Source organism: Myripristis murdjan, chromosome 19, assembly GCF_902150065.1.
Source record: "Myripristis murdjan chromosome 19, fMyrMur1.1, whole genome shotgun sequence".
Classification (NCBI taxonomy): Eukaryota; Metazoa; Chordata; class Actinopteri; order Holocentriformes; family Holocentridae; genus Myripristis; species Myripristis murdjan.
In genome coordinates this window covers 13,796,642-13,818,303 of record NC_043998.1, presented here as the reverse complement: position 1 = coordinate 13,818,303, position 21,662 = coordinate 13,796,642, and the positions used below count along the sequence as shown (strand labels likewise).

At 42.9% G+C, this 21,662-nt stretch overlaps 1 protein-coding gene across 2 annotated transcripts in view; it reads right to left on the bottom strand.

Annotated features, from left to right (window-relative positions):
* The window catches only part of trrap (transformation/transcription domain-associated protein), a 100,432-nt gene that overhangs the window by 18,234 nt on the left and 60,536 nt on the right, over nucleotides 1-21,662 (bottom strand). For both annotated transcript variants that reach the window (XM_030077163.1, XM_030077164.1), the window contains exons 54-63: nucleotides 21,354-21,491; nucleotides 20,809-20,921; nucleotides 18,969-19,104; nucleotides 15,853-16,044; nucleotides 12,758-12,953; nucleotides 11,322-11,440; nucleotides 10,919-11,065; nucleotides 9,697-9,797; nucleotides 7,188-7,389; nucleotides 4,614-4,775 (exon numbers count right to left, since the gene is read on the bottom strand). In XM_030077163.1, coding sequence (XP_029933023.1) covers nucleotides 4,614-4,775; nucleotides 7,188-7,389; nucleotides 9,697-9,797; nucleotides 10,919-11,065; nucleotides 11,322-11,440; nucleotides 12,758-12,953; nucleotides 15,853-16,044; nucleotides 18,969-19,104; nucleotides 20,809-20,921; nucleotides 21,354-21,491 — 1,506 coding nt within the window. The remainder of the gene's footprint in view (nucleotides 1-4,613; nucleotides 4,776-7,187; nucleotides 7,390-9,696; nucleotides 9,798-10,918; nucleotides 11,066-11,321; nucleotides 11,441-12,757; nucleotides 12,954-15,852; nucleotides 16,045-18,968; nucleotides 19,105-20,808; nucleotides 20,922-21,353; nucleotides 21,492-21,662) is intronic.

Here is a 21,662-nt window from a genome sequence, read left to right as displayed (position 1 = left end):
TTAGGGGAAGTTAAAACACTTCATGGCTGAATTACAAAACTGAATGTGACTGATGATGAAATTGCCCTCCAGACTTTCGACAGAAGTCGCTGACAACATTGGCAGGCTTAATGGTTGAAGTTAGGATATAAGATGTTTCAAGTTTTTAACAAAGAGCAAATTCGCCCCAAACTTAGTTCAGCTTGACTCCTAAGTAATGCAGCAGGTGCATTTCATCGTCTGTAGGCGTCTCAGGTGCCCATGACACAGCTCACTGCACCAAGCATCACTCGTTAGCTAGGTAAACAGCATCTAGGTAGCTTAGCTGTGTCAGTAGCTTGCTGATATCACATTGCTATCATTGAATGTATCTTCAAAAGTTACTGGCATGCTCCTCAGAACTAGATATAAAAGTAACCAGCTTGCTCTCTAGATATTACTTTTCCTTATGTTAGTTCTAACTCCTCTAAATGTATTTTACTGGACACCACACACCCACTTATGCTTTGAGTCAATGGCTTGACAATCTTCCACTAGAGAATGATGGCTCAAACCAACACCTTCCTAGCACAGATGTTAGGAAGGTGGCAGAGAAAACAAATAAAAAAGCACACAGTCCACTATTTGATTATTTGATTCACTTTAGTTTCTTAAACATTTGCTTGGTCCTGTCAGGTTAAATAGAGATATAGAAATACTAGACATTTACTCTAATACACTACATCCTCTAAAAGTGTGGATAAATTCCCAGACATACTCTTACCAGCTCAGACCCAATTCTCCAACGCCCCCTTTCTGTGGCCATCAACCTAATAACACACTTAACCTTACCACAACTTTACATCCTAATACATCAGAAGGCAGCTGCTGTTACAAATCACGGACAGAAATTGTAAAGTAACCCACTGAATGAGAGATAAACTCAATTCGACACTGATGTACTTGTGTGTGTGGCACAAGGCTATCACTGTGACAGTACAAAGCTGGAACCTAAAGGTAGAACATGAGCTGTGACATCCCTCCCCAAAACGCCAGGGGGGCAACAATGGATATCTGTAGTTCTTTAAAAGCATATGCTGACGTAAAAAAAAAAAAAAAAAAAAGCACTTCCAGAAGTCAATATCACATGTTTACAGATAGGGTGGTCTTGAATTGCAGGCGAGACAGATCTCTGAATCTGGCTTTAGGCCCATGGAGTGTTGGTGGAGGCCCAAACCACAAAGTTCTCTCAGGTCTCGGAGCATTATTTCCTGGGCTGCCATTAGAAAGCTACCTGATCCCCTCTAGGCCTGCTATATGCCTGCAGGGCAGAAAGGGATACCTCCACACCCTGGTCACCAGACTGGGCTCAATACCACTAAAGGTGGAGGGGGGACACAGGAGTGAGACAGAGAAATAAAGAAAAGGAGGCTCTTTCTACACTTAGCCTGAGGCTAAAAGGATTTGAGAACCTCTAAGCTTTCTCTAACTAGATCCACATTTCTGTGACTTTTAGCCCACGACATCAGAGAGGGATTCTCATGCTACACACATCGAGGTTAAACATCAACTAGCTAAGGTTTTAAATCTGTCTAGGGTCAAAGAGACATCAGAACGTATTTAGCCTTGGACTAAGGACCCTTTTCCATTGCACAGAAACAAGGACTAGCCCAAATGGGAGAAAACAGGAACTGGCACTAGATCCAGCTCTACTTACCATTTATGTTTCATCTGACTTCAGGGGAAATTATTTATTTACATATGGTTTTACAACTTGTGCAATTTTATTTTTACTTAGGCTCATGCCTAAGTAAACAAATCCCTTGAATGCAACTACTTGCTTCCGTCTTGCTTCTTTTCAGTTTCTCAAGCTGCTGCTGAATCTGGTCCTCATCGTCCTCATGATCAACGAAACAACATTATGGCTCTACACCAACATGAATGTAAACATTATAGTTAGATTGGCTCTCATCAGTGTGTGACCAATCCACAGTAAACAGCGCAGTAGTCTTGCCACAAGGGTTCTGTTGGGTCTTCTGAGTCCAACATGTCGAACAGGGACCAAAGAATTTACTGGAGCTGTTTTTTTTTAGTACCAGAGGTGCCAAATGGTATCACTGCAGCAAAAAGGTGAACTATGGAAAGCACTGCTCTGCAGCATAGCAGCTCTCTACTTATAGAAAAACCTGCTCTAGGTGTGCACATCAACAAAGTTAAGTGTACTGCATTTATGGAGCAACTGAGCAGAAGGGGGCAGAGCAGATGGTTCGCCTCTTATTCAAGGCTCAGGTCTTTAAATGTATGCATCACACAGACAGGCAGGATCAACAAACTGGTATAAAAAGGATGGTTCTGTTGTAAGGCTCGGCCTGGATGGCTTGGAGGCAGAAGAATGAGAACTAAATTGAGCTCCATACTGTGCAACACTTCCCACCTCCTAATGCTACAGTGCACTTTCAGCCTCCACCTTGACCCACCTCCCACCGCTTTAGCTGCTCTTTTGCACCTATAACCGTCACACTGTCCAAACAGCTCCAGCCTCAGCTATCTGAAATGGTAAGTCCAGTGCACAGGTAGTTCACAAACCATTTGTAAACTACCTGTCCCATTATAGCACCGCTAGCCATGTCCATGTCTTCAATATGCACACGTTTTAAATCTGGGTGTTCGATTTATATGTGCCTTTGTTGGACATTAAACTGATCTGTAAATCTGCACATGTGAATATTATCTGGAAAGTGAATATGTCTCAAAAGTGTGTAGCTCTGTAGCTGTTCACATATTATCTTTTCTCTTGGTCTACTCCTCACTGTTACATATCGCATGCAGTTTATATCTATATCTATCTCTATCTATCTGCCTATCTACCTATCTATCTCCATATATGTATATCTATATAGTTTCATATCTTCCCACACTTTTCCATATTGTACAAATGTAGAGTGAGAGGAGAAAGATTTAAAGAGAAAAATAAACTGTAGAGATGAGAAGTGAGGTACTGGAGGCAGGAGCAAAAACGAAGAGGGAAGTTCTAAGTGGCGGTTAACAGCAGCATTAAAGATGAAAGAGGAGGAAGGGGGGCAGCGAGGAAGAGGAGGAACCAGAGATCAACGCACTAATGGGGAGATAAGAAATGTCATATTTTGGTGAGGCTGAGGTGGGCCGAGGGGAAGAGGGCGAGCGGTGCATGAGGAGGAGGGGGCTGCCAAGGAGGGTAGGGGTGCACGGGGAGGGGTGTTAAGATTCTCTGTTAACTTGTGAGTCATCTCCCCACCTGCCCCCAGGCGCTCTTCTCCTCACCTTCATCAATATTTCACTGTACGTTTTTTAAACATCCCGCCGCCGCAGAGAAACTCTAAATAATTCAGGTGAGCAGCCGAGATAAAGCCTGCCATGCATTAAAAGGTGCTTTTCTCTTTACACAAAAAAGGGAAAGGGAGGAAGAAAGAGTGTCAACCTTTTACCCTTCAATCATTACAGGCTGATGAGGCAGACTAAAAGGAGGCCTGCTACTTTACAGATGGCAAATCCCTACAATAACCCATTGACATCCATTCATATACATGCATGAGGGAGGAGGCCTACTGGTTAGAGTGGCTGCACTGTCACCTTGAGGTCTCTGCTTTGATCTGCCTAACAATTATGTGGCTTATGTAAGTACCCTTGAGCAAGACACTCTCCCTTTTAATTCACCTAGAATAACAGCGTAAATTAAAATGATGCTCTTACACTGCACTTACACTTCATTCACTGAACAGCTGACTTTGCTGCCTTTTCTGTTCCAACAGACCAGTTTGTCATAAGCGTGACAAACCATCAGCTATCAGTGAGATGTTTCCTCTTCATCTGCATGCTAAAAATGAAATGGAGGGGATTCCCAGAGTAGTCGTCGCTTCATCACGCTCAGTCTGTCTTTACATGTTCCTACATTTATCTCTCACTGCCCACTTGCTTTATTGAACCTTGTCTTTTCTCCTTCCTTCTGTCCTCAACTCTTTCCTTCATATCCTCTATTCAGTATTTCTGCTCTGCTGAGAGGAAGGCTGTTTGTTATAGCAGACTACTCTTTGAAGATCACCCTCTTCAAATTGTGCGGAAATAATACTCCATTAACCAAAGCAAATTAGTCCTCCGTTTAATTACTAGCTCTGTTCCCGCAGTGCGGATGCGTGCGATATTAACTTTATAATCATTCCTTGAACAAATAATTTAAAAACCATCTCACTGGGGACCAGTGAAAGCAAATAAATTGCCATAAAAGTGACGGCGGAATAATGCGGAATGCTTAATTTGGTAAATAGAATGCTGGAGAGAGGCCACTTTGGCGTGAATGCACTTAATTTATTTTGATTAGAAAGAGCATGAGCACTAATGCTAACGCAACAGCCAGATGTGCTGCCACCATTGGATGGAAGAAGCAGAAAAAAACAGAAGACGACTGATGGGCGGGGCACAATCCAGACAGGTAAGTGACTGGAATACTGAAAACCAAGAGAGGGTAGGAAAAAATTAAATTAATTAAATTAATTCCCTGACTTATTTGTTAACTAAAGCCACTTGACAGCTGTTTCCATTGTTTTCAGACTAAGAGGCTTTTGGCTTGTTGTGGGGATTTAGATGTGACAGTGGGATAGGTGGTTTTGTAAACATCTCACCTGGCTGATTAGGTTGAGCAGTGGTTTGCCCTCCGACCCCACCAGGCAGGTAAGCAGCTGCGGTATCCATGCCAACCACTGGATGGGCGGAACTCCAATGCAGTACTTGTCCACAGCGTCCGCCAGTGTGTTCTTGTCATCGAAGCTGAGCAGCCACAACACCTGCCGAAAAAGAAAAAGAAAATCATCTGAAAATGTGAGGAGGGAGGGTGGGAAATCGGGGAAGGAAAAGAAACCAGAAATAAGACTAAATGGAACATGCTGGGTATAAGGCTGTAAAATTAATATTCCATAAATTACAAAATAAAGTAACTACAGTAAATGCATTGAGTAGCAAGCGGTAAAGGCCCCATCATTAATCAGACTATTGCTGGTTCACTGACACTGCTTACAGAAGGCAGCTGCAGAGGAATGAACAACTAGATCTTGGCAATGCTTACAGTGATCAAAGCTGAGCCAATGTGGAGGTGATCTCTCCTCCCCCGGTGTGCCAGTGTGTGTGCATCTACGTGATGATGAAGACATTAACCCCTCTCAACTCCCAATGGCCCCTCTTCAGTGAGCCAACCAGGCTACACAGCTTGTGTATAATTACTGATAATGACTGGTCATCTCGCTTCATCCATCAGCACTAAGCAATGCCAAACCAGCTTGGCAGTCCATGCAGCACAATACCAGGGGTCAGCAGACTCTCCCTCTCTACTTCCAACACGCCAGAAAAACAGCTAATTGGAATATGAAGCTAGTAGCAGCCAGATAATGGTGATAATGCCTGGTGCAAATGGTGAGCTGGAAAGACCCTTTATCCAACATGACAGACAGATGTAGTTGGTAATTAGCTCTCTGGACAAAACTCTTACATCTGACTCTTTTTGTGGCCGTTTGAAAGCAGAGGTTCAGCCGGCAGCTTGGGAAAGATGTTTTAATCCCTCAGGTGACGTGATTGAACTAGAGAGATAGCGGTTAAAACGTGACCTCGTTCCCAGGCTTTCTCCTCTGCAAAGAGTGAAAAGTTTGGAAGAAGCTCGCCAATTTATTGTGGAAAAGAGGAGGGAGCTAATAAGACGCACCAACCATTCTGCATTTCATTGGTCTCTAAAGTAGTCCATCCAAATTTGAACAGTAAACCACAACTTGATGACTGTCTTGATGATTTGTACAAGTGTCTCCAACAGCGTGACTGAATACTGCCTCCGGGAGCTCCTTATTTTACTAAACAATCCTTTTTTTTACCTTCACTCTATTGGTGGGGAAATATATTATGCTGGGCCCGATAAAAACTTAAGTCCAAAGAAAATAGGGGAGCTTCGTCAGGACTAATTAAAAAAGAAGATTTCATCACAAAATACCACACATCTGCAATAGAGTATAAAGAGTTGTATTGCTAAATGCTACATATTACTTTGAGATACACAGGATCCAGTTTATCAAACACAACTTAAGTTAGGATAAAGTTACATAAATAGCACCAACATTTGCATTACTATTACATGTCAATTTATAAGAGCAGGCATTAGTTTGTTCAAATGATGTACATCTCATGTTTCATGTGAACATACACCTGGGAAAAGAGTGGTATTTCTGCTATACAGCCATCACCCCCACAAAGACCTGGCACTCTCTCCATATCACAATGATCTCTGAGGGAATGGTCTCTCCTTTTGAGGATATCATCAACCAAGACTAGGCCTCTGCTCTGCACCGTATCTGGGCTCTGATTACTTCACCACGTCCTGCTCCTTCTTGAGAACAGTCCGATGTTATCTGATCTCACACTGCCTCATTTTCTGATACCAAGCGCCACCTGACCCCCACACTGTCTCTCTCTGTACAGTATGGAGGAGCGCAGTAAAGCCCGGTGCTGTAGTTATTGCCACAGCAGATAGCAGCCCTGCTACATTACTGGTACTAACCTCTGGAAGGACGGGAATCAGAAGAGCATGGGGGCTCGTTATTGAGGAGTCACTTCACCTCCCACACAGACTCACTGTAACTGGTAGATACAGTAGTGTTGGCCTGCCTGTTAGAGAAAGGTCACTCCAGGCAGAGGGTTTTGAGATTGGAGCGTCAGGGGAGGCCATTAGTCTGTTAACCTCTGTGCCAGAGCCTTCACTCCACTGTCCCTCTGTCGTAGGAGCCTATCCACGCTGACTACCACTGGACCGTTATTGATCAAATCACCACTCCCTGCTTGTAATTGTGGCAGAGACTGAGGGGAAGGGAAAAAAGGAGCCTTACTTCTCATCAGCACCAATAACATATGGGCTAGATGGGGTCAGGAAACGAGGGAATTAGCAGTGACCCTATTTGAAAAAAGGCTCGATTGAGGCTGCTGATAGTACAGAAATTTGGGTTTGGTGCCAGGGTGGTTTGCTGACATTGTTCCAAACAAAGAAAAAGCACTTTCCCTCGTTTGTCCTCAACAACTGTGCACAACAGATAAACCGACAGCACTGATTATGTTACTGATATCAACACTTGACAAGCCTTCTTCCCAATAGGCCTAAACCAAGGCCTAAAACCAATGGCCAAACATGAACGTATTCAAACAGCTCGCCACTCCTATCGTCTCACCTTTGCCAGGTATTTGCGGGACTTGCTCTCATTCTGATGGCGGCAGGCGTGGAGGTAGCAGGTGATGGCGGAGACGCCGAGGTGGAGCTGGCGATCCTTAACAAAGATGTTCTCCAGGTAGTCGCCCCACATGGCCCAAGCCTTCACCAGCACATCGTGCATCTGGACGGCTGCAGAGAAGGCCTTGTTGGCCTCTTCTGACCTGGAACAACAGTGAGGGTGGAGAGAGTTTGATGAATATAAAGGACAGAGAGCAGGTGAGCAAAGGCATGATACAGAAGGGGAAGGTGAGGAATATAAAAATGGGTGGACAAATGTAAAGTTAGAATGAAGCAGGAATGCAGGGGATTGAGGGAGAAGGGGGGGGGGGTGAGAGGGAAGGGCAAGAGGAGAAAGTGGACAGTCGGGGAGATGGATGTGATGAGGGAAGGGGGGGTGAGACAGAGAAAAGGAGAAAGACGGGGTGTGCAAGGAACAGATTATGATGATCATTTTCTGAATTATGTACTACACATCAATAAGCACCATATTTCATTCGCTGTAATCTTCAAGGCTTTTCCCTTGGCATTACAGAGTAAGCATTTAACCCAGCATGAATTAAAGTCACCAAGGGTTCAGGCATTTTGCTATAATGTAATATGAGTCAAGCCCAACCCTATCAAGCTGTGCAGATCAATGCATTTAATACTGGGTGACATTCCAGCTTAGCATCTTCCTATTTCATCAAGAATGACAGAGAGCCACAGCAAGGTAAAAACCTCTGCGTAATGGCTATATTTATCTGTATATAAATACACTGAGTGTGAAGAGCATTGCAGGAGCTTAGAGAAATCCGGAGGCAGATACACTTGAGAATCCTTGGGATTTTTTTTTTTTTTTATCCTGGTGCTGCAATCTAGCAGTCACACTTTCAGTATTCCATTCAGAAACTGTTAAACAGGAGGCAGAGAAACAGACAGGTGAAATCTGGCAGGAGACTCGAGCTCTGACTGCACCATTTATGCTGACAGGGAAATACATTCTGTATCATCAGCTGTTTTTACCACGCCAAGCTGGCTTCTAACCACCCGTAGGCATGCCGTTTGAATAATTTTTACACCCCTTTCAGGCTTTGATTAATAAATAAGATGCTAAGGGCACCCCAGGAAGCTCTACCCTGCTGTCAAAATAAAGACAGGCCTGTCAATGAAAAAGCCTCGCTGAGCTACAGTTTGTAAATGGACCTCCATTTTAGGAGCACTTCCAAAACTACTCTCCCGCTTACTTACAGTGAAATGTCTCCCAAGCCAATCAATTAAAATGTGTTATTATAAAAGGCATTTTGGCATGTGATTAAGAAATGGGAGCTTGATTGCTATGGGAGTCAGAGCCGAGGACCCTCCAGAAATACTTAATGGGGTTGCCTCCGTCACTTTGCCAGTGTTAAAGTACATTAACAGTTTCCACTACCCAGCTCAACAGGAGCACAGACACCCAACAGACTGTCAAATCTCTGACACCCATTTAATTGAATGATCCCAAAATCCTTAGCGCCTGTGGTTGTGCACGCACACATGCGCCCGCGCCTACACAGACACACTCACATTCTCTCTCTGAACCCCTAACCCCCTCTATGCTGTTAATTCTCCCCCGGTGTTGGGGGAACTTAATGATTGCAATAAACCCTGCTGAGGTGGAGGCAAGTTCTGCTGATCCCAGAGATTCCTGCAAATTGCCTCAAGTTAATTATTCAGCTGCATATACATTTAATAAGCCTTTCCCAATTTGTCGTTTACCCCTCAGGACGCCATGTCATGTCAAAGATGATGAGGAAGTGGAGGCGTTGAAGGGCGATGGGGGGTGTTAAAGCGTGGTTGTGTATGAAAAGCATAGAGGATAGTTGTACGCTCTACAGGCAACCCCTGCAGCAAGAACACATTCTGTCACACACCGATGACATGGGTGTAAAGTAATATCCAGGCCACATCAGTGAGTTCACACAGTAACATCATCGCAGAGGTGCCATCAGCTAGATGTGAGAAGTGCAGATTAAAGATGACTGCCACATTATGACAGGATACAACACCCACGCTGAGGTAAGGGACCTCTGATACACTTTGACGACGTGATTATGAAGAGGAGAGAGGCACGGAGGTACACGCAAACACAATTAAACAAAAAGGAATGAGAGAAGCAAACCCAAGTCAGGTCAAAGGTGAAATGTCTGAGCAAGATAGTTGGGCCATGAAAACAGTAAGCCTAAATTTGAAAAGGCATCTTTATTTCTCCGTTTTGACCTTCTGTCCACACTATGTCAGCACTATTCAGATGCAAATGGAGCATTTTGAAAATGCTCTCAAAGTGTTTAAAATGTGATGTGGACGGTTAGCTTTTGGAAAATGGTCTGAAAACATTTGTGTGGTCTACCACCAAAACGGCATTTTCCAATTTACCCAGCTTAGTGTGAGACACGGCCTCAGATTGAGCCAGAAAATTAGTCGAAACCCAGAGTGGACTCTGGTGACCATACTTATTGATTTGAGCCAGGAACATGCCCTTGAGAGCGTAGAACTCGGCAGTCATCTCCTTGGTGAAGTACTTCAGGTTGGTTGACTCTATCACCTCCAAACCCTGGCCACGCAAAACAGGGAGGAAAATAGCAGAGGCTTAACATTCAACAAAAGTGTAGAAAAGAAACTTTCAGTCATGCTAGGGAGAAGAACCAGGATGCAGGTAACACAATATTCTGCCTGAAACAAGGCAATAATCACAGGTGAAAAACAAACAAGCTGCAAGGTGTTCATTAGGAAGTAAGAAAAGAGGTGTTAAGGGAACTAAACTTCCATTATGGTGAGCCTCTGATTAGGTGTCCCCTATGTACTGCTGTGACAAACGATGTGTAGCAGGAGAAAGAGAGGGAGAGACACAGACGAGATGAGATAGAAGAGAGAAAGAGAGGGAGGGAGAGAGAGACAAGAGTGTCCACTGGCACTTTAATGACTTGTGGTGTGCTGAACTACTTCTATTAATCAGACTGCTCCACGGGCTTAAGAGCAAGCTCCTGAGTTACACTCTCTTATAAGACTCACAGCTATAACTTGTCACCTAGAGCCACTCCAAACTCTTTAGACTCTCACTACTCTTCCCACTCAAAGTACCACTAACTATCCCTCGAGCTGCTGCTGACGGAAATAAAATCAACCAACCCCCTAAACCACACTTAATACACCGAGTGTGTTCACCTCAAATAGGAAAATACGCTACCCCTGTCTGAGTCTTTTGCAGGTACATGAATAAGATTTATTCAACCTATTTACTGCTCATGCATAACTGGATTATTGAAAATTAAACCAAAAGTTGGTTTCCCTAGTTCTCTGCAATATTTTTGTGATTTACAAGATTTCATCACATCAAATATCAACACAGAGACAAACAAAGAGTCTGGTCTGCATTCATGCTACCAGAAACCCACTGCTGTCCTGCTGCATGTTGGACAATGTCAGCTAGCTGATGGCTCGCTATAGCTGTATCAGCAATATTTAGGATATTTAGCAACATGGCAAGCTGCTGGCTGCAAACGGGCAATGTCACCTTAAAGTTCAGCTGGAGCTAGCTTTTCTGAGCTGACAAGGCAGCGTTAACATAACGCTGCTGTGGTTGTACTGATAGACTTCCAGTGACTGGTGGTAGTCTGCAGTGTCAACAGAGGGCAAGACACAGGGATAGAAGGACAGAGAGGCCATCTGTCTTACCTGCATGCATTCATTCTTGCCCATAACACCTGCCAGCTGCAGGTAACATTTGACCTGCTGTCTGATCTTCTGGAAGCAGTCTACAATGGGCACTGTGGGGATGGTATGGATGCGACTCAGGATGTCCAAAGCCACATTCACCAAACCCTGAAGACACAATGGTTTGATATTATTACAAAAAGTAAACACAGTTTGCTTTCACAACAGCAGTTAGGCACTAGATGTTCAAGATAGTCATAATATTAAAAATGGCTTTTCATTGTTCATACACTAATCCAAACCCTTGTGGTTACAATGTATCAGTGTAACCCAAGTTCCACTTGTAACTTTTCTATTATCCTTTCCATTTAATTCAGTTTCTTTCATTTCTCAGGTCAACTTCTAACAGCTGCTGTACCCGTACCTGTTTGCGTCCAATCTTGCCGTACTGAATGATAGCAGAAGCTGAGGCATGAACTCCCAACATGGCGTTGTTGTTGTTGGGATCATGCTGTGTGTTTGTCTCATACGCCGTCACTATTGCTGTGAAAAAATTTGACAAAACATTCAGCTTTTCCCTCAGTGAAAGGGTCCAAGAAGTCAATGAGCAAATGAGAGACTAAGAGGACTGAGAGATAAACTATGTTGGATCTTCCAGCACTAAAAAGGCTCAGCGGTCATGATGGAGAAGAGGGTACCAGGGACACCGTACATACTGAACAGTAAATGGGCCATAGTAACAAATTTCACTGAGAAAATTCCATTTCACTCTAACTTAAGTTTGAAGCCTGTCATGTATAAATGAAGTGGATTTTATTGGCGTGTCGCTGCAGAACCACTGCTATCATTATTTCAAGGCCTCTCAGTATGAGTCGGGGCTCAAGTTGCTTGAGACATCACATTTTGCAGTGGCTGCCTCTCTGAATGGTTTCAAAGTCACCGCAGGAGAAAGCTAAGCACCAAGCAAGGTAAAAGTGTGGTGTGTGTGTGTGTGTGTGTGTGTGTGTGTGTGTGTGCGTGAGAGTGTCTGTCCTGCAGTGAGAGAGAAAGAGTGCCTTAGCGAGCTGACATTTGGAAATGTACAGAGACCCTGAGGGGGTTCTGCACACTGTGGCATTTTAAAGAAGACCCCTTCCTGGAACTAGCAAAAACCTAAACAGGAATCTGAGGCAGTGCGTGTGTATGCACTTGCTCTTATTATTAAGCATGCATGTGTTGTATCACAGAGTACCAGGTACATACCGTTTAGAAAAGTAATGTATCTGAACACAACTCTGAGACCAATGAATTGACAGCACAAACTTATACCCTTTTTACACTCATCTAAAATCCCACTCCCATCTGGGACTTGAGGTCAGTGTAAAAGTGTTAACCAACATTTCTGTCCCATGTTTTGAACCCTGCAACAGTCCCAGAAAATTAGCAGCTTTGGCTCTTATCAAAAGAGGTGGAAAAAGGGCCACCTGCTAGTTTACGACCTGTGTAGATGCGACAGTACAGGGCGTGCTCCGCATTTTAGGAAGGCAATCTTAACCTCAGCGTAATTTTAAATGTGATAAATTTCCATTAAACTACAACCTTTTGGATAGGACCCTGGCTTATGTTCAAGGTGTAGTTGTAGTGAGAGACTGCCAGGGCAGAACATCACAGGAATCATTGTGTTTCAGAGGAAATGTTGCATTTCATATTTCACTTCCAGTTAACCTGGAAACGAAATTTGTGGATTTCAGCTAATATAAATGCTGCTGCAGACTTTTTTTTTTTTTTTTTTTTTTTTTTAGCATGTCGCCCCAGGCAAATTAAAAATAAGCAAACAAGAAACTGTAAATTCTGCAAGCTTGGTGTACACTGTGTGCTAACCTTGGTAGTGGTGCTGGCGCCACATGAAGATGCTGCTCCAGTGGGACAGATCATCAGAGACGATGGGCAGGCGGTTCCTCCAGGTCTTCACCACGGTCTTCATGTCATGCAGGCTGGTGTTGCGGCCCAGGTTGGCCGGCTGGAGTCCTGCATTGATTTGGGCTGCTTCCTGAAGCTCAATGATCTGCTGCGCTGCCTGAGGATAACAGAAGGGGGAATGAGGGGGGAGAAATTATTAGTTAAAACTCACATGGATGATATATATGAGCAGCTCTAGACCTTTTGAACATTCTTACAATCTGGAGCACTGGCAGCAATGGCAGATGCATTTTTACCATCAGGATGGGTAACATTACCACATTACATTTTCAACTGCATGGCCTTTTCTACAGTCTGCTGCATAGTCCAGGCACAACACCTGCAAATCTCTATACTATTCATATTTTGTCTACATGCCTTAAATGTATGCCACTAGCTAAATTCTCCACTTAGTTTACAATGCATTTTACAGGGTGTTTAATATTTTGTTCATTAGCGTTTCCTCATCCATGGGTTTCTGTAGCCTAGTTCTCAACAAAAAAATACAATTTATGTCTTTTTGGCTCAGAATAAGAAAGTAGTGGCTGCAGTTGCAGAAATCTTCAGATAAGTGTATGTTTTGGTCTTCCACTGATGCTCCAAAATCAAACAGAGTTTGGAGCAGAGCTTGCTGCAGTGTTTTTTGATGCACATCTGAAGCTTGCGGTGCCCACTGGGCCACTGAAACACATCTGACGTTTCCAGTGTGTGTTTTTGCCTCATCCCTATCCCATCCATTCCTGCTGTTCTCCAGTGTGTGGTATATAATAAAGCAGAAAAAACAAAAAAATATACTAATGAATGATTTGGCAAAGACAAATGTGTAGGAGGAAGAGGAAGAAAGAGTTAGAAGAAAAGGATATATTGTCATGAGAAAGTTTGGAGTCTTTGGAGGTCCGACTTAATTATGAGGAAAAAAGGTTAAAGGAGACATGGAAAATAGGGGTCAGGAGATGGATGGAGGCAATGTGGAGATATAAAACTGTAAGTCGTTGCAGCTTGAGATGAGATCAGATAGGAAGATAGGTGGAGATAACGAGGGAAAGTGATGGCAAGAGAGACAGAGAGTGAGGGGGACTGGAAGGGAGATGGCGCTTATAATGTGAGAAAGTATGTGCATGTGAAAGAAAGAGTAACGCAATGAGCGTAAAATAAATAAAAAGTAAAAGTAGGCAGCAGAAAGTTGGAAAAGAACAAGATAAAGGCTGAGACCCAGAGAAACAGAAAAGGGGTCTGTTTCTGTTCAGGTATGGACAGACACAAAGGCAAAAGACAAAAGCTGGGGCTGTCCTCTTCGATGGCCATTAACGCCCCAGCCTGTCCAATCCCCAGGCCATTACACCACTGCATCACCGGCTTAAGGCTCATACTGTAGAAACCCAGGGGCTAAAATGCCAACACATATTAGAGAGATCAAAGTGACGAAGCAGGTATTTACTTTAAGGGACAGCTAGATCAGTGGCTCTAAAATATTTTTGGCTCAGGACCCCAAAGAACAAAGCAGTACCTATTTGCAGCCCCCTTTCTTGCGGGCGTTAACAAACAGAACAGTAAACTTTTGACACCACAATGCTAAATTTTTATTTGCCCTTTTGTCGGCATTTTGTTTGATTAATTAGTGGAAGAAGCTTGGAGGCCTGCAAACATTTAACATTTCACAGGAAAAAAACATTTATTACAAAGAATAAATGCATGATAATTAATTTGTGTACTAGACATACCCAACCCCTCCCAGATTCCAGAAATGTTATTGCCATACCCCCAAGAATCATCATGACCTTCTCCCTAACAGAAGGACACTATTTCAATAGGTAATCTTTGTCTTTCTGGCACAGGAAAAAAAAGAGCAGAAAAATGTGAAAATGTGAAAATGATAAGCAAGGTCTTCCATCTCATTCTGTGAAAAGAAGCCTCATCGATTGGCCCAAAGCCTCTTTGTGAACACGTAATCAATCATTCCATTATAACTACCCATCAATCAATATTAATACCAGCTCTCGTAATCAATAATGTGGGTGATAATCCATTGATCGTCAGTCACTGCTGAGAGCTGGGATTTGATGATGGCTTGATTCAAATGGTATTTGAACCCTTCTGTATTTGCAGAGTCTGGGCTTCTCATTCTGCAAGGCTCATGGAGTCGTGAGTGTGAGATATAGAGTTTGGAATGGAGATTTACAACAGGCCGCTTGGCTGGGCAGAGGAATAAATAGCTTGTTTTCCCTCGGCTAGGGTAAATAATTGGACCGCACATATGCGAGCACACGCACACTAAAACACGCGCACACACGCACACACATGCAGACAATAACAAAGAGCGTAGTCACCCAATTCAAATACCCATTTTGAAAAGATAAATGTACTGAATCAGAGCTGTGCTGAAGACTTAACCCCCCCCCCACCACCAAAATCAAATCCTCCCAAAACAAAATAAATTAGGCAACACAATATTTTTCACAATTATCTGTTAATATCAGCTGATGGCCCATTTCTAACCTTCATTCAGACTGTCCCATTCATCATGTAAATGTAATTCTGCTGCAGGTATTTAATCAAATGCTATCTGATGGCAGGGAAGTAATTACAGCCATTCTCAACTAACTCCCTCTCTTTCTCTCCCCTCCCGATTCTCTTCCTCTCTCTGTCCCCCACCCCAACTCCACTCCCTCTCTACCTTTTTCAATTTCCATCTCCTCATTCTCCCGTCTTTTCTCTTTCTCCATTTTATTTTCATCTTTTCCAGTCTATTGTAATCTCTCTTAGTGGAGTCGAAGCCTAAGTTGTTTCTTTTTTATCATCTATCTCAATTTTATAGAATGGTGGTAGGGAGAGATAGAGGCAGTTATCAGTGTCAGTCAACATCATAATGTCTTACAGCTACTGATGAAGCATCTCTTGACATGCTTATCACGATAAACCAACTTCCTTTCAATTTCTGCTCCTGGCTTCCTGGCTGATTTTTCACTCTAAACACCGACTCTGAACAGGAAATGGCCGCGTGTGTTTTGAATTCTGACCTGCAGCAGCGGCGTGTGCACGTGGGAGACGATGTGCGGCAGCCTCCTCCACTCACGGATGGCCAGGCTGGAGGCCATCTCCACCAGCCTCTCGATGAAGTTGAGCTGCTGCTCCTCAGGGTGGCAGATGGCCAGGTAACCGCGGTGCATGTTCACCTTCCACGCCATCTCTTTGGGACAACTCAGCTCCACCTGGAAGTGCAAAGACAGACATGCATAGTTGCACCCAAGACTTGTAATGGTGGAAAAGTGTTTCCAAAATGTGAAAGCCTCCACTTGGTAAAAAAAAAAAAAAAAAGGAAAAAAAAAAAAAAGAAACTTCAGAAAAGACGGAACTAAAAGAAAGTTTTTAAAGTTTTCAAGACTCAACTGACAAATGTGTAGAGTAAGCATTGGTTGAATCCAAACAATCCTCATTTTTGTGACTTTGATTACTGTAGCTTTAAAGGATAACAAGTAAGGTGCAAAATGGGGCTTTTTAAAATATCAATTTATAATTATCAAATTAACTGTAGAACCTTTGTGTAACTGCCATAAAATGCGACTTAGTGCTGGAGTTCCTCAATATTAAGACCACATTTCCCAGAAATGCTGTTGCTCTCTACTGCAAAGACAATCCTTGCTTCTTTGGTCAGTTTCTCCTCTGTTCAAATGAGGAGGATAAACATGCTAAAATTTATTTTCCCGTAACCCTTTCCAGAAATTGGGAAATTAAGCTCAGTTTGCATTGGAAAAACAGTGCACTCTTCTGTTCTGTGCTGTCAAACAATCCAGCTGATTTCTTGCAAAAATCCAAGTAGGTGGCTCACAATATAAATTGCAGGCTGCTAGACACTGATGATTTTCTCAACAATGGACTTGTTTCATTTGTAATTATACTAATGTCTACCAAAAAACACCCTTCAATCTTCCAACAATGCACACACAGACAAAACAGTAAATCAAGAGAACAATATCAAAAGAGAGAAAAAAAGAGAAATAAACAACAGTCAGATGAAAAGCATGATATTAAAATTCTATACCTAGCACCATTAAGTTAAACTCAAGTAAACTCAGAATTGGGCCTTTTGTTATAATGCCACATTAAATTGGACGCCAAAAACTTCAGCAGCTCATCCAAATGTTGAACTTTAAACACAAAATAAAAGATCTGTTTCATTATGTATGCTCATGTTATTGAGTAGCTTTTGAGTGGCAGGCCTCCAGAGTCTTGCAGCATTTTTAATGTTATGAATGTTTTTATGTTCAATGTTTTTCAATTCTTTTTTATTGTGTTTAATGTTTGTTGCCGTTCTTGGCCAAGGCTCACTAGGAAAAAAAAAGATTTATTCTCAAAATGATTACCCTAGTTAAATAAAGGAAAGATTAAATTTAAAAAAAAAAAAAAAAAAAAAAAAAAAAAAGGGCTAAAACATTTCCAGACTGGGTCCTCTAGATCTCACATATACAGTATTTATTAATGGACTGCAGATGGTGTTTTTTTTTCCTCTAAAACAGATAAAATAGGTTTGTGAAAGAGCTTTGGTAAGTTGGATATCGGTGAAATACTCTGCAGCCTCTCAGTTGGGGGACTGTATGCGCCACGCTGCTCTTCTGTCAAGCAAAATATCACACTGATTCAGAGCACTGCGAGTGTTGCAGTTTTAATTAAATGAAAACATCCAAGAGGAAAGAGCCCATGACACTTTTCTTGCATAATGAAATGTCTGGACAAATACACAGCGATGTTTCCTATTCATTTTGTGAACGGATTCAGCAGAGCTTTTGTGCTAATGACTAATCAACCTGTCGCTTCTGACATGGAGGTGGAGAAGGGGAAAAGGCCCTGCTATTGATTAAAACGCTGAGTGCATTAACAGCTACAAACAACAGCTCTGGGGAGCCTGCCACATCAAACCTGTGGCTTGGTATGCTGTAGCGTGTTTGCGGGTGTGTGTGTTCATGAATTAGAGCGAGAGAAAGAGAGGAGAGAGAGAATGAGAACAGACAAAAGCTAGGAAGAATGAAAGAGCAAGAGAGTGAGAAAGCAAGGTGTGCAAGAAAGGTGTTTGTCAGTGTGGGAGCTCTTCCGACGCCAAAGAAAATTACAGTGATCGGTCAGCGCGCACTTATCAGGGGTGACGAGTGATGAATATCCTGGAGACAGGGCCGCCCTTATCAAGGGCCAGCTTTAATTGAAAGTGGGGACATTTGGACTTCGCCTCTGTGCTGGCGAGCGGTGGGAAGGCGGAGAAGTGAAATGCCTCGCACCTCTCTCCTCCGCCATAAAACAAATCACCCTGCAGCAGATGCCGAGGTAATTATTCACTCACGCAGCTGTCGTAAATATTAGCTGCTAAACCCTGAGCTGCACACAGAAAGGGAGGAAGAGGGGGAGGTGGGAGTGGGAGTAGAAAGTGGGGTAAAAACGAAAAGAATAACAGGTGAAGAAGGGAAGTAAGTTGGCGAAGGAAGAGAAGAAAGAGACACAGGTACTACAGGGAAGGAAGAAAGGAAGGAGGAGAGCAAGGAGGGAGGAAGGTAGTGGAGGTGCTGCTGCCGTCGCCATCCAGACAATTTAATTAGGTGTCACCTTAGGATGGAGCGGCTCAATGGATTGGTTCCAAGTCTCCTTGAAAGAGCAAAGCAGGAGTATTTGTTATGTGTCAGGTACTATCACGCTCTTGCCACCCGCCTACACTTTGTTTTAGGAAACATGAGGCCAATAAATTAGACAACCAAACAGCCGAACTGCATTTCCACAGCTTTATGGCCAGTGCTCTCGTTCTCCCAGCAGGGGTCGGAGGAGGGAGAGTTCAGGGGCCGGACCATCCAAATATCAGGTTACTATACTTCACAGTGACACAACGCCTGGGCTTATACACAGCACTGTACTGGAAGCCAGCAATAAAATGAAAAAGTAGAAAGCTGAACTTGGAGTAGAGTGTTTTTATCAGAGTCTCTGGTTCATTGGGTTCATGTCTAGAGGCTCCATTGGGCCTGTGATTGTGTTAGTGAGAACTTCTAGTAATAGTTTCTTTTTTCTGTCAAACTGTTAGGGGCAATTGCATCCCTTGAGAACGAGTGAGTGAGCAAACGTATGTATATGTGTGTGCATACGAGTGAGCACTCTTTACCTGGACAAGAGCCTCCTTCATGGCAGCCCAGTTAGAGACCCTCCAGGCACACTCCAGGACTAGATAGGGGTTGGAGTGGCCTTTCGATTGGCCATACTCGGTCAGCGGCTCCCACTGGTTCAGCTCTTTGGAACAGCTGGACATGGAGAGAAACAAGGGGAGGCAGAAAGTTCATGTAATTACAGGTGCTTCAAAGCTCATTAAAGCTGCCCTACGGGAGATTTTTATGTGAAAACTGACCCCTCATCAGCCTAAATCACAAAGTGGAGCCGTGAGAAACACAGCCCATCCCCCTAACTTAAGAGACACAGACTTTTCTTGTTTGCCAAAATGAAATTCTGGCACCAGGTATGCACAATTTTCCACCAGAAGGAATACAAACCGTTTCCAAAACAGCAGCAAGTAAGCACTCTCTCCAGAAAAAAATGACCTCACCAACACCAGATCTATTGCTTCTCTCATCCCTTCAGTATCTCTCTGTATTATGTGAATACAGATAGGCCACACTGCAAATCATGTGTGTGCTGTGTACGGTATACTGATGGCACATTATACAATTTAGGGGTACTGAAGGTCAAAATTTTCTATGTTACCTTTTCACTGCCATTTGCACCAGTCAACCAGTTAAGTTTGACTTTTCATCATTATCAGTAATTTTCTTTAACAGACAAGTTACTGTATTACTACGCTACAAGACATTGGAAACCACAGTTTTCTTCTGCATTCCATATCTCTTCAGCAGGTATGTGTTTTCTTTTTGGAATCCTGCTGGCTCTGATCGAACAGTATGTCATCGGTGTAGATACAAAATTGGTGAAAAGTAAAAGAAGAAGTGGAAGAAGTGTGCATTTAAACTGCTGGTAGTACAATAATGCAGTAATTTCAAAGAAAGTAAATGTTCAACAGCATTTCATATAAGGATAAATTAACTGTCTAGCAATATTCAAGTCTCGCAGCGTGTTTTTTCCACACCTTTTCAACATGAATGGCTATTAATGTGTGTTGTAAGGAGCTGGCGCTGTAGTGTAAGGTCTTGTGAAGCATGTATTGTTTACATCTGTGTACTCAAAGTTTGTTAAAGACAAGAAAAATTAACAATGACTGCTTGAAGTCAAACTTTAGGTTACTGATGTAACCCTGGTTCTCTCTCTTTTTTTTTTTTTTAATGAAGATTTTTCCAGAAACAAGGTCAGCTCAAGAGAGAGAGGTTTGGAACAACTGCTCATAGTGAGAAGAGATTTTGAATAATTTGCAATGTAGTGTCAGGCCCTTTTTACAATGGGAACGGTCTCATCCCTCCCTGACACTGACGCTCATTGCCAGCCAATCTTGGCTGGCAGAGTGCAACAGGAGATTCTGATCACGCCATGGGCTTTCACAATGTGAGACACAAAATAAAAATTATCAGTTGGATCTGCAGGAATGAAAAAGGCTTGGCAGTTCAACTAGATCAATGAAAGAATGGGGAAAAAAAAGACTAGCAAACTTGGTAGTTCAGATATATATCAGACAAGGGTGAGGCTTCCATGTATGGGAACATCTCTATTGCAAGCCTACACAAAGAATGGTGAGATTCATAAAGACCAAGATTATACATATTATATAGAGGTTCTTTTGATCCATTATACTCTCCAAAGGTTGTGGTTTCTGGATTAACTGCTGTATAATTCATGTGATGAAAGGATTAACTGTTGTCTACCTTGTGCAGTGAATTAAGTGCAGCATGTGTGAATGTATCCATGTAAGAATGCAGTGTTTTTGTGCACCAGTGGCTTTCTTGACGTACACAACAATGTCCCCTCGGGGATAATGAGCTTCTTTTGTATTCTATAAATCTCACCGTATCCAGTGGTCCTCCCACAGCTGGTACTCAGGGAAGATGGCTGGGGAGATGTTGCTCCTCTCATGCTCCTTCCTAGCCTTTTCCATCGCTTTCTCGTAGCTTTCCTGTGCCTGCAGATACACATCCCTTTATTTTTCAGCACAAGCTTTTTGGGGAAATAAATTGGTTATGAGTACCTCGTTGGTATCTTGGTGTAGGTTTGTACATAAAAAGATCCCCAGATAAAACAGAAATATGTTCAGGGAACAAAGGGAACTTCGGGTTCTAAATCTATTAATTTCAAGATACAATATTTTTTGAGGATTTTGGTCTCTATCCAAGATGTATGTTTATTTGACTTGTTACTGCATAGATAAAAATTATTGCTTGCAACCACAAGTATCATGGTTGTCTTTTTCTTTTTCAAGAAACTGTCAAATATGATTAAATTCCATGTTTTTCCGTTGGGCCCTTACTGATGTCAATAAACAGTCTGAACAGACACAACGTGACCATAAATCATTAAAAACCGGTCTGTGGTGATCCTGTAAGCAGGCTCTCACCTGTTCAAAGAAGCCATGCTGCTCATAGGCAATAGCTGTGGCAGTTTCAGGAAACTTGCATCTCTTCTGCCACAGCCCCGCCCACATGTCTTCCTCTTGCAGCAGAGAGTAGAGCTCTGCGAGCGAGTCCAGAATCTCCTGTCGAGCGGAAGAACAAAACACAGAGTTGAACAGAGCACAGTGGGATAAACTCAGTGAGATCCGCTTTGCTAATGAGTCAAGTTCCAACAGGATGAGAGGCAAGAATTTGGCAACATAAACTTGAAGCTGTAACAGACACAAGGCAAATTATTATCTAAATCCAGACCC